The 14,247-nt window shown below is 30.9% G+C and overlaps 1 protein-coding gene across 4 annotated transcripts in view; it reads left to right on the top strand.

Moving 5' to 3' along the window:
- The first annotated feature begins 465 nt into the window (after window positions 1-465).
- Window positions 466-14,247, top strand: part of LOC130447815 (uncharacterized) — a 48,758-nt gene continuing 34,976 nt past the window's right edge. For 2 of the 4 annotated variants that reach the window (XM_056784845.1, XM_056784843.1), the window contains exon 1: window positions 466-663. In XM_056784845.1, coding sequence (XP_056640823.1) covers window positions 652-663 — 12 coding nt within the window. In that variant the 5' untranslated portion in view covers window positions 466-651. The remainder of the gene's footprint in view (window positions 664-14,247) is intronic. The other 2 variants (XM_056784844.1, XM_056784846.1) reach the window with 2 other exon arrangements.

Below are 14,247 nucleotides of genomic sequence, written 5' to 3'. Positions count from 1 at the left end.
AATGTTGGACATTTTTATAGGTAGTTAAATTTCTCATCCATCCGTCATAAATTAAGCAGCAGAGTGTGTTTTAAAATAAATATAACATTAGTTTGTTTGAACTTAACATTGAAAAACTGAACGAATTGCAAATCATATAATGAATAAAAGTTTATTTCACTGAAATCAAAGATAAAAATAAAAACGTTATTCAACGTTCAATGCTAAAAAATATTCATTATTCTATTTAGATCTCACAAAATTGAATCATGATAAGCTTAACATTTTTAATCTAAAAATAAATCCAGCGTTACTTTTTCCGATCCTACAGTTCAATTCAATCTCATAATGTATGGTGAATTTTTGGATTTGTTGTGGGTTGCCTTCTGGACAAATCAAACTTTCAAAACCGATGAAGAAGTGTTAAGTTCGTGGGCGCTTTCGATGGAACGCATGCTCTTCTAGATAGGGAGGCGTCTCCGTCGCATTATATTCGCGTCTTGACGCTACATCATTCTCATTCTACCACGATACACTTCCTGTATCACGAAGCAGGGTGTTAGTTTTGGTTTTGCGTTCTTTGCGCCGAGATGAAGTACACCTGGTTTATGCTGGCTTTTAGTTTTGTGTTGGTGCTGGCAGAACTGGTACCATATACTAACGCTGGGCCGTATGTCGAAGACGGTAAGTATTTTTTTGAGAAATAAATTGGTATTGTAATTTCGAAGATACGAGAAAATTGGAAACGTGTTGCATAATATGTCTTTTATTCTAAATTGTTTAAATCAAGTTTTTCTAAAAAAAAATTATATATAGATATATGGAATTTTTAATGGAAATATACATTTATTCAAATTGACGCGTCTTTTTTATTGACAAATTTTCAATTTTTTTTATGCAAGCAATTTATAAAAATCTTTTAAATTTGGTTCGATTTCAAGGATTATCGAATTTTTATAATGAAATGTATGTTTGTTTCTCATACTACTTTATATACGTCGTAATTTCACACTTTTACAAAATCTATCGAGATATTTGTCCTATATTAATAGTATGATAATTTTTTGGTATTCACGATTTAAGATCGGAGTAATATTTTGATTCGACCATTTTATGACTGAAGTGAAGTTTTTCTTTCTTTTTCTATAGTTATACATCTTAATTCAGAAGCTGATAGCTGGATAGCTCTATCTACCTATCTAATAATCACTTATATTATTGAGAGATGATATTTAAATATTTTTGAATTTCTTTTTCCGTTTTCATCTATCATCTCAATTTCGGAGGATGGTTTCTGCACATAATTTACTGGGATAAATTTCTGTGGAGAGTAATGCGGCATTGTGGAAAAATCTGATCAACATGTATCGTATAAGGGAGTCCATATAATGTGGGATGAAAACTCAAAACAATTGTGTTTTTCAAAGTCATTCCCGTGTTTTGGTACCCCTGGTGATAAAAAAATTAGCAAAAATGGTAACAAACGAGAGAAAAACAATTCACTATACTAGGGTTGAATGGGAAAGGAGGAATGTATCGCTTATTTCTCAATCATTTTCACTTTTTTCCCACACACTTTTGCTTCATATACTTCACTTTTTCTTCGTCCTCATTTTCCCCAAAAGTCACATTCTTACTATTTTTATTTTTCTTTATCAACATCCTTGTCTTTAATCTTTGCGTGGATTATAAAGACGTATGTATTTGTTATCGTAAGTACACACTTCTTTCTCAAGCTTGGTTTGGATCCAAACAAAATTTCAGATTGAACGTACTTTTTATCAGAATTGAAAATAACGTATAATTTATCAATATTGCAATAAAAAAAATATACACACTTGACAAACTTGCTGAATAATTTATTGATATCTCCTTCTATTTCTAGAATTTCTGCTACTGATTTTTTCTAATACGAGGGTTGCTACTTAAACTATGAGATAAACAAATAAATCAAATAATTATAAATTGATATGGCTTAATTATTTTTAAAAATATTCTCCATATTTTCCATTCCAATTGTAGTATTGGAGGTGATTTGAACGCACCAACCGCTTCTTCGGCTGTAGAAAGAGATTTATTTTTCATTTCCGGGAATGAGAAGACATCAAGTGGTGCCAAGCAAGGACTGTACGTCCGATGACCTATCAATTCGATGTTTCGACTGTTTTTGTTTAAAATGATGTGAAATGCCGTGGTTCAGAATAACTCGTCTTCTGCGAATGGTTTCCCTCAAAAGTCATAGAAAATTATCGCACGACGATGTTTGCGATTTAATTCCATTTTTTGACCCAGATGAATGTTTCAAGTAACTGTAAATAACTAAAATAGCATTCGTATGATATATAAGATTTGACATATTCACATCAGAGTTGACTTATCTCAATCTTCGTAATTTTTCTTAGGTAAATTAGCTTTTTAGTTTTATGTTAATTTAGAAATATACGAGAGATATGCCAACTAGAAGAACATGGACGTGTCTTCGAATATATTATCCAAAATCATACAAATTTATGGCTCCAATCATTGTATTTGAAATTTTGAGATATTATTAATCGGTTTTTCTAAAAATTAAATACAGTCTACGTTCTAGAATCATGCATGGTATAAACATGAAAGGGATGTTGAATATTTTACATAAATTGATTGATGCCACCTCTAAGCTCATAAATCTTTTAAGTGGATAAAACCTCCAAACATGATTTTGGAAAGTAGGGTACGGTTGATTATTTTTTCACGAGACAAAAATATGCAAATCTTAAACGGGTTTCAAGAAACTGTCCTTTCAAACGCAAACTACAGACACAGATGTTATCTTTAGTCGTTCTAACTTAATAAATTTTTATACAAAATTTCCTCCTCAGGGAAAAGGTAATTTTGGTGAATTCTTTTGTATATCAGTTTTATTACTAATTTTATATTGAACTTGGAAACTGGTCGCCCATGCACACAGTTATTTGATGAATTCCTTAATAACTTGTTGTTTTCTAATTTTGATTGCGATGTTTGAGGCTATGTGGATAATGTGAAGTATTTTACAAAAAATAAAACAAAAATCAATTTTCATGACACCTCATTTTGGTAATGTGATTTAAGTCAGTATCATCAGTGTTCAACTTCCAAGTAAACCTTTTGAAATATATCCAGAGATTTTCATTTCAAGAAAATATGTTCACATCTCATATTCCTCTATCCATAATAAACAACGCAGAACAACAACAGGCCCATATCAAAGCTTTAGATTAATTAACTTGATTATCCTACAATCAGCAAGAGAGACAATTGGTTTAAGGGAAGCAGAATAGAATATTACACCCCTAGGGAGCAAAGTAGGATATTCTCGGGTGCAATTTTTGTCACTCGAACTGAAGCGAGGGCGACAATATTATGGCTAAAGTTTCCCCACTTTTCTTTCGTGGAGTAAATACTATTTTTTATACCATCGGGATGAATAGATCGTCCTTAAATTTTCCTAACGAGCTAGATCATAGAGACCTCCACGAATAAATGCTTGTAATGAATACTGACAATAAATACCTTTTTTTTTCAATATATTTGATTTTAGAATGATTAGTTTTTTTTTATATTTCTAAGCAGAATATTTTTGAGCTTTGCGAATACTACTAACGCAAGCAGTTAAAGTCAATCAAATTTTGTTTGAAACTTTTACCAATTGAAGCAATTACATGTGAAAATTTTTGTATTTAGACAGGGAGATACCATTTGTTGTCGTATTTATAAAAATTGACATGGAGGTAGAGGAGTTTTGAATCTATATTGAACTCTGTATCGCCCCTTTTTCCTACAAAATTCGACGGACTATTTTTGTTTAATTATTGTGTTTTGAATTTTGGAAAAGTTTTAATTTTAAATTATAAGGTCCATGATTTGTAGCAGATATTATAAGTTTAGATCGTCGGCACTTAGAAATCTCCGAATCTTCATCTGTCGGTGTGTGTAATATTTTAGTAAACTCAGTTCCATTGAAATATATTTGATTTTTATAACAGAACTATTATAGACGTACATCTGATCGTATGAAGATTGTTCAATCATTGAAAAAACTGGGATACCTCAAATTTTTATATACAAAAAATTAGCTGTTTTATAGTTTATACTCTCTCGTAGAGACTCTGAGAAATACGAAATCGGTTTAACGCAAAGGTGAATGGTCAATGAAAAATTTTTTCTCTTCATACTTCAATTTTCCAATTTCACTTGTTCTGAATAAGCTGTTTATTTCACTATCCCCTATTCCTTTATCTGAAACCGCTTTCCTCTAAATCATTTTTTGATAGGATCCAGAAGTAATCGAAGTAAGCCAATCAGATAAATACGGTAGATAAGGTAATAAGTTTCAATTCCATTAAGCTAATTTTCGGCAACTATAGCAAAGAAATGCGCAGGCGCGTCAGTATGATGAAATAAAACTCTTTCCTTGAAAAAATACTGTCGTTTTTTCTAAAGTTCGGTATCAAAACGTTTCATTAGTTATCACATTGATTACAGTAAATTATGACCTCGGATGTTAAGCATCAACCGTGTACATACCTGTGAAAGCAGAATACCACTCACAAAACATTCCATATCACGAATCAGGATCAATAATTGTTTCATCGAGCGAAAAATTATCAATAAGCACTGGCAATATTATTTCCTCCACATTTACCCAATAACTCGAGTCAGCTTCTTTATATGATTTAATTTATCTTTTAGATTTATGTGAAAATGTTATCAACCTTCGAAATGTCAAATTTTTGTCAAACCACGTGTAATAAGAGTTTTTGAGATTATTCTGCTCAACTTTAACTACTTCGTCAATCAAAGATAACTTTTCTCAAAAATAGTAAAAAATTAAATGCCATCCCAATATAAACTTAATATTTCAATACTAACAATTGTTGAAATTTTAAAACCATTATAATTTTCCTTAATGTTTGTATGTATGATTAACTAGTAGGAAAATTTTAAAACACACGGTACATCTTTGTGATAATATAATCAACTTACACTTACTAAACTTCCAAATTATTTAAACTAATCACTAAGATTAGAGATTCGAATTATTTCAGCCGCGATTTACTACTAGTACTGGTAAAATAGGATTAAACATTAAACTAAATTGGGCGCTTCTGATTTTCTAGATATTCAGAGGTTTTCGGTTACTGAATAAGCTTAGCGACTCTTAATAAAATTACGAGCACGGGCATTCGAAATTTTGGAACTTGTTACTCAAGAAAATTTTGAAATATGAATAACTCGAAAACTAAGAGGAATTCGAAAAAAACTGCCCGAACAAAAAATGTGGAGAACAAAATTTTCTACAAAAATGTTTGTAATCGTTTTTTCACTATATCTGAGTAAATCTCCCTCAACGCCGAAAGCCGGAGCATCCGCTCGCGAATTTCCGCCAGTGTGAATTCAAGCCAATTTACGTTACAGACGCACTACTACAAAACTACATCGTTTTCAAAAAATCAAAATACATCATGACGGTTAAGATATCTATTTTCTACTCGAGTAAGCTGGCATAATTTTCGATTCGGGAAATTTTCGAAAATCTTGCAATATGAAGAGGTGTATTGGCCACATAGGCACTTAAAGTTTCAATGTATATATTTCATCACTTACCATATAAACAAAAAATCTAAGGAGAGATTTGTCGTTCGTGTCATTACCAATATTTTCATCTTTATAACACACATGAACCACTTCTTAATTCACTTTTTAATACTTTCTTTTTCACAAAAATGTGGGTACTCATTTTGTGTTCTACATTTTATAATGGAGATTTTGAGGTTAGGAAAAAATAAAACCTTTTTGTATAGAATGTTGTGCTCCACATTTTTTGTCACGGGAGCTTGTGTCGAAATCTTCATATTTTTCGAGTTATCCGCAATTCAAAATGTTTTTGAGTACATGAACCCATTTTATGGCGAAAATTTTGAGGTTACGAAAAAATGCTTACAATCCAATTTATGGAGAATTTTGTGCTGTACATTTTATGTTTCGGCACTTTTTTTCAAATTCCTTGTAGTTTTCGAGTTATTCGTGATTCCAAATTTTTTTGAGGTTATGCAGAAAATTTTTTCGAATTCCTCATAGTTCCTCATAGTTATTTGCGACTCAATTTTTTTTATTTTCAATTCCCAAAATTTCGAACATCCGGGCCCTTAATTTTGTTAAGAGCTGCTAGACGTATTCAGTATCCGAAAACCTCCCAGAACATATAAAATCAAAATCGCCCAATTTAATTTAAGGTTCTAGCTCAAACTCGCCTAATTTGCCTGTACTATATTGTTCCGAGAATGTTCATATATCTTAATTTTTTCAGAATGGTCGCTGAAATTCGAACATTCAAAATGTTTGATTAGATAGAAATAAGTTCGGGTTTTTAATAAATATGGGATTTCATAACATCTTTTTGGCTTTGACAGCGGAAAAATTCAAAAATGAACATCTTCTGTAGCCAAATATATTGTCTTAAAAATATTAACATTTCCCAAATGCCAGATGATTATGATGTGTCAACCCATGAACGGCCTGTTATGGATATAATTTTCTATGCTGATATTTGGGTCAGTTTTGTAAGCGCTTCATGATATATTACGTGATAAAAGCTCTAGATTAGATAAAAAATATTACTTTTCGCAGAAATAGTCACACCGGTATATACACCTACAAAGTTTCATTGTCACTGATCCTAATCAATTTAGTTGCTACTAAACATTCATTGCAATGAAATCATATCGTTAATTTATTTTATATAACACGTTTGGAAGTTTTTGAAATAACAGTTTTTATTTCAATTGCAGTATTATCTGGGTTTTCTAGTCTGTATTCCTTTTTTTTAACCGGAAATAAAAAATTTTCAGAAGCTTCTGGATACTTGAGAAAGTTTTTCCAAAGTTATCAGAAGCAGATGTTTTTGTTAATCTACAAACTAGACATATTTTCGACGATAAAAAATTTCCATCCTACTCAAAAAGTTGGTTTTCATATTAAACTGCGGGTATGCATTAGACCGTAGAGTCGGTGATGATGTGCTTAACAGACACAGGAACGTGACAACTTTGGCAGTCCGGACGACTTTCTGACGACATCCAATAGCCGTAAGTTTTGTGTGGTTAATCGGAGTCTTCTTATTGTCACAGATTCTCTCCTATTCAAAAATTTCAGGGAAACGTGAGAAGAAGATGGGTGGATGTTATGTAATTCTAGTACAATTGCTACATGTTCATTTAGATAAATTTTAAAAACAAAAGGGTGCGTATTGAGAAGAGCAAGGAGAACGTTTTCACCAAGATATTATGAGCTTCAAACAACCTTATTATGGTCAATAGAGTGACAAATCGCGGTTTATTGAAAGACAGTAACTTAAAAAATATATTTATTTGAATGTTTTCTTTCTTAATTGAGAAATATAATTACAGATTCTGAAACATATTGTTACATGGTCTCCTTATACAAAAGCAAACTTTTCCGTGACAAATATTTTTCATTAATCAAAAGCTAAAATATCGAAATTTTATGTTTTAAATTCAAATATCAGAAATATTATAATTCACTTTGTTAAAATTTTTCTATGGATTTCTGTTTTAAACAAAAACTATTATGAATATATTATTTATCACTTTATTCTGCTAGGGTAAATAAACTTTGTGTCAAACTTTAAGGTTTCCTCTAGTATCTCCTTTCAGTCTCGATATAATCCTTTCTTAAGTGGTGAATGTTCTGGGAATACGGACACAAATTGGCTTGACAATTGAGTACATTTCAACATTAAAAAGTTTCACATGAATACGTACAATTATATTGTAGTATCAGGGAAATCTGCAATATATAAAGAAGTATCCAAATGTTGGAACCTGGAATTTTGTATCAAACTAAATTATCTGTTATAAAACCTAAAGATGTGCTCTGCTCAAAATATAATGGCTCGGTTAACGTGTTGGCACAACATATAATAAACATTTTATACTCATGATATAAAGTATCCTTGAGCATCTATATTTAAAAATAAAAAAAAGTTATTATCCTCTCTACCTATCCTCTACCACTTTCCGCTTAAAACTTTTATTAGAATGGAAAAGAGAGAAGTTAATGAATGTAGCTCTATATACGAGATATATTCATAACTCAACTCTAACTTTAGCAGTAGAGTGATTCGTTTTCTAAATGCACAGGAAGTTAAACAAAGTGAAATTTATCGACAAATTTGCGAGAATCACTTCAAAATGCTATGAGTAATTCAATGGTTAGAAGTGCACGATGAAGAACGATGTGGATGCCCATGTTTGGTAACAGATCAACTGGTTTACGCAATTGAAGTTTAAAATTTTTGCTCCTACTTTGTAATTTCCGTAAATCTCACGATCATCAATATATGTATACTTTGCTCACGTTGTGTACCCAAAATTTTTACGGAATAACACAAGAAACAACGGATGGGCAGTGCACAGTTTTTGGTTCGCTACAATGAAGACTGATGATTTTTTACTTTGAATATTCACAGGAGTTGAAACTTGAGTATCTTACGACATACCAGAAACTAAATGGCAATCAATGGAATGGAAACAAACGTCGTTCACAAAGATAGTTAAGCCTAAGCTAATCTTGAAATTTTTAAAACTCATGAGAACCGTTATTTGGAACAGATAGGCTATTTTTGCTGATTGATTTCTTACCAAGAGGTTAAACAATGAATGCACATGTTTACTGTGAGATCATTAGGAATCCTCCTCACAATACAGAACAAACCGAGTATTACTGTCAAAAGGTTTTGTTCTATGGCTGGGACGTTGTCTCTTCCGTACTGTCTAAGTTCCTAACAACTTCCAATGTGGAAAACTAGTTGTGGATTTTTGTGAATTAATATTTTTTCTGTATCTGTACACGTTTTTTTTACACAGAATTACTCTGTGGGTATGGTACTTGATTTTTAAAGTACTAGAAAAGTACATTTTTTCCTTTAGAAGAGCTTCAGTTTGTTGAGTAATTCGGTTGAAAGCCGATAAAAGATTCCAAATCTGAAAATTCTCATAATCGGTTATATTTTGGAATAATTTCATGGGTTGAAATTGGTCATTTGTTGTTTGGAAGAGAAAACAATTTTATATCTAAAAAATAAATCGAAATCCGGGTTAACATAAATCAGCAAAATATATAGAAATTCTCTCTATAAATATTTTATTTTGAGAGCAAACGTGATATCAAAATTTTATGTGATATCAATAAAGGGAGTGTGTTCACGAGAAATGTCAACCAAAATAAAGTTGACCTAGCAAATTAATTATAGATTAATGTTGAAAAGGGAACACTTTCAAGAAACAAGGTTGCTGAAAATGGAACAAGCTTGTTTGATAAATACTTATAAAAGAATCTCAATAATCCAAGTGAGGCCAACAATAAATCATTAAATAAAGGTATTTTGATCGCTAGATTTGTATATATATATATATATATATATATATATATAAATATATATATTTATATATATATATATATATATATATATATATTTATATATATGTATATATTTATATATATATATATATATATATATATATATATATATATATATATATATATATATATATATTCCAATTAATCACAAATAAACGTCCATTATAATTAAAAAGTAATAATATGTTTTCAATACAACGTATATCTCTCTGGTTTAAGTCGCGTCAGTATTTGAACGAGTTTCTGGCGTTGCACTATTTCAAGAACTTTCTCGTAATTTTTAAAATACATTTCTACATCTTTCCTTTGGTCGTAGCAGTTCTGAACCACTACTACTTGGTTGTAGCTAGTGCCTTTTTCGTAACGAGACTGAATCCAAATTGAGACGAACCAATAACGCTTTAGCATGTTATGGAAATTCTGTAGTGAATAATTTTCAGTATGACTAATCAAGCTAATTAATCTGAGGTCTTTGCATCATGTTGTGTTGCTCTTTTTTTACAGTATGATAAAAAGAGATGTGAGGCTTTTGGATGAGAAGTTTCCTGTGGTTAAAAAGCATTGGAAGTTTCTTGATACCTTCGTTGTTTAATAATTTGAGTAGTCTAGCAGGCATTTTATCTAGCTCAACTGTTTTCTTATCTCTTGAGCTATTTATTGCTTTAGTAATCTCTTTTTTTGTAATTGACTGCTCACAAAATTCATCTGCCAGACTTTTTAATTGAGGTCTTTCATCTACAAATAGGTTGAAAATATATTGTTCCAAGATACATTCTCTATGTTCATTATCCTGTGCCATTTGCCTTTGTTCATACTGTATGTTAGAAAAGGTCTGTTTTTTATGTATTCCATATGTTTCTTGTATTTTTTGTACAGATTATACTCATCGTACTGTGTAAATGTTCCACATCATCACACTATTCCTTCAGCCATTTATTTTTGTCTATCTTATTGCTCTTCATATAGTATTTTGTAACGTAATATATATTTGTCTTAACTGCCTTGTATTTTCTTCTTTCTTCAAACATGGTTACATTTTGTATATCATCCAATTATTCTTTTTGATATTTTGTTTGTATTCTATTTCTTCTTTGACGTATTTATCATCATTTATATATTCCATGTGCTATCAAGATTAGTCTTCCCAACGCCAAACACACATCTTTGATACCCCTTTAAAAATTGACCCAACTAGGTAGAAAAGTTTTAATGCAACCTCAGTATACCCCAGATATTGCACCGTCTGACTATTTTTCTCAATTATTTTAGGAAAAAGTTATAACTGAATAAAGTAGACACTGCAAATTATATTGACACAAAATAACAGTAAGTTTTGCACCAATAGAGTTTTGGAAATACCGGAAAGAAATGTATTAGTACTTGGATAATATATTTTTTCGATAAATTTTATTGGAAAATTAAGTGAGCTTGTCTTGTTATCTTTCAATACATAAAAAAGCGGAATGTTAAATATTCAATGTGTTTTATTTAGGTTCAGTGTAGTAAGATTTCGTTTTGAATGCGATGAGCAGTATAATGATGGATTAGATTAACATTCCACAATCTAATATCTCAATTTCCTTGTATATGAAATCAGTATAAAATATTTGATATTGAATCTACTATCTATCTCTGAGAAGGATATCTATATAATTAACCAGTAGTAACATAAGCTCTGGTAGTACATCAAGATGTTTACTAGTTTCAAATTAGAATTTATGTGTTTCGACGAGGGAACAGTAAATATTCAATAAAAGAAAGTGACACTTTGATATGTATATATATTCAAAAGACATTCAGCGAGGAACTCAAATATCGATGCATGTCACAGTTATACCGCATAGACTATTTGTGGAACGTTCATACGAGTATATAAATTGATAATGTCTCATATCGTTACATGTTAATAATGTCGTATTTGAATATAGATCACTTTCACTTTTTCAATGGAATATATTGGAGATGAAGATCGAGAAAAGCTGTATTTGATTGTTACTTACAAAGTTTCATTTCTAATGTCAGAACAACTTGTGGTGGACCGAAGATATACAGTTATGAGATATATTTATATTACGGTATAATTTAAAACTCTGTATTTTTTTTTATTTGTTATTGACTATTATTCTATAAAGTTATTTTACTAATCGTGATAAGAAAACAATCTTCATACAAAATTTGTATAGAAACAACCAATTTAAACAATTAATTTCATAACATGTTGGGCAGCTAACAACGGCCGTTGCTTGATTTCCTGCATCAAACGGAGATTCGTTTCGAACCAGTAGTACATATTATGGCAATTCACTCTAGCATTATTATGAAACCAAACCTTACCAACATAACTTACTTGATCAGCCTTCCAGATGGTTGAAGAGAAACTACCGTCGTTCACAGATTTCTTAAGATATCCCGGGATACAAAAAAGATATCGGCATGCGGTTTTCATTATTTTAATGGTAATTTAGTTTACTTTCCAAGCACCTTATATTACTTAAACAAGTCCAAATCATTTGTAGTCGAAAGGGAAAAGTGATGGTTAGAATTTTAATAGTCTACAGTTGTAATAATAAGTTACGACAGTGCAGTGAAAGAATGCATACAGGACATTAACATAGGAATATTTAGTGAATAAGACGACATATCACCAGCATTTTCAAGTTGCAGGGAAAACAGAGATAGTTTGGATGTAGTGAGGTATCAAGCACTTATAGGAAAAGCAGAAAATGCTAAGAAAATGGTCAATTCAGTAGTACCTATAGACAAAGAATGAAAACCTCTACACTCAAATTGCAGCGTTGTATGTCTTAAACAAGTTACAATTTGTATACTGCTGATTTAGGAAAAAAGTACTAGGACAATACTTAAACCCAGAAGACGAATAATTAGAATGAAAAGGCAAACCAATGATGATAACTATATAGTGAGAAAAACTGGATGAACAATAAAGAAAAGGGGCAAACTGTCTCTAGGCTTCATTGATTATTATACAAAAATAATATCGGTTGGGATTGGAAAGAAGCATAGCAGGGAAATATATGTGAGGAACAATAGGGGAAGAAGATATTGACGAAATAACACAAGTTAAGCCAATAATAAAGAAAATATCAGCAGATAAATTGATTCAATGGGTCCACTTAAGATCGCACCATATGGGAAACTATTATGTGAAAAAGTTATTCTTCGTAAAAAGTTCTACATGGTTTTAAAACGGACATACAGTCAACAGATTTTAAAGTGTTTCAGTCGTATACGAGGTTTGATAAAAATATAAATTCCTCCACTCAAGAGCATAGTACCTTAATTTTTTATAATAACACAAATTAACTGATTTGATTTGATAACATTTCAGTTTTCCTACTTCTTGGTTACAGTGCTTTGTTGATGTTTTAAAATAATTGATACACTTAACAGAATTTATTATTTTACAATTTAACCTGAATAAAATGCTGAATAATAATTGCCTCAACGTACCCACCTACTCTTTCAATAAAAGGTCCCATTCTATTACAAAATTCTCTTAACACATTTCATGTTGGGGGCTCCAGTAGAAATTGTTTCCATAATAACTCTTTCCAAATGTTGGATGTTTGTAAACGGCCCTTGTTTGTAAACATTCTCTTCTAAGTAACCCCAAAAGAAATAATCTAACGGAGTTAAACCTGGTGACCTAGCTGGCCAAAAATTCTTTGAATATCTGTTTATTACTCTTTTATTGAAGGTATTTTCCAAATATTGCCTTACTTCTAGCTTACTATGACATGCTGCTCCATCCTGCTGGTACGAAATTTGTTGTCGTTCATGTATTGGTAGGTCATCAATAAAATCATACCGTTAAGTTTGTAAAAATTAAGATATCTTTGTAAGATCATTCCCGAAAAAAAGGCGCAATTATTTTATCTTTGTAAATGCCACAATTAAAATATGTTTTACGGGATTGTTGTCACTCCCTCATCGACAATTTTGAGAACTCACTGTTCCATTTGGATTAAAGCAACTTCATCTGGAAATATTATTTTTCTAACCATAAAATGATCGTCTTCTTTCATTCTTTGAATAATAAAACTCTATTATCTAGACTTTAATGTATGAATAAATTTCGATTCATAAAACTTATACTCCTTCAAAATTTTTGAAATTGTACCTATATGTTGCAGAAATAATGCCCTCTTCGGCAGAGAATATTTAGGATTTTGCACTGTAGACATCATTACATTTAACTTCGTCGCCTCACTTGATACGGGTTTTTGACGTTTCTTATCGAATTGCTTTTTAACATTTCCATATACTTTATCCATAATCCTTATTACTGCTGTATGGTGTACATCAGAGGTGTCAAACTCAATTTTGCAGAGGGCCATATATTAAATTTGAATTCGTAGGCGAGTCAGATTGAAAATAATAAAATAATAATATACGTTTGTTAAAAACCATATCAAAGTTATAAAAGATGGTATGTAATTATGTTGAGCTCAAGGATCCAGACACCTGACTTCATTGTAGTTATTTTAAGAATTGATTGGAGATGTCTCGTGCGATGTTTGTTCTTATTTATTTTCATGCCGGAAAACATCTGCTCATATAAATAGGTGATAGCAAACGTGCAGAGAATGCGTGCTGCATGCTTTTTTCATTCCGGGTAATTATCCAAACTCTTGAAATATTGTGTATAAAATGTGAGAACGTTAATATCATTAAATTTTTCTTTAAAAGTACTGTCCGATTGAAGATCTATCAAATCCTTTTGCATATGAACTGGTGCCTGTGAAGCTTCAAAATTGAATGAATTATTGAGAATAGGGAATTCCA

The sequence above is a fragment of the Diorhabda sublineata genome, chromosome 8 (genome assembly GCF_026230105.1).
Source record: "Diorhabda sublineata isolate icDioSubl1.1 chromosome 8, icDioSubl1.1, whole genome shotgun sequence".
Lineage (NCBI taxonomy): Eukaryota > Metazoa > Arthropoda > Insecta > Coleoptera > Chrysomelidae > Diorhabda > Diorhabda sublineata.
Note: the sequence above shows the minus strand (reverse complement) of the source record. Positions and strands in the feature narration are given on the sequence as shown.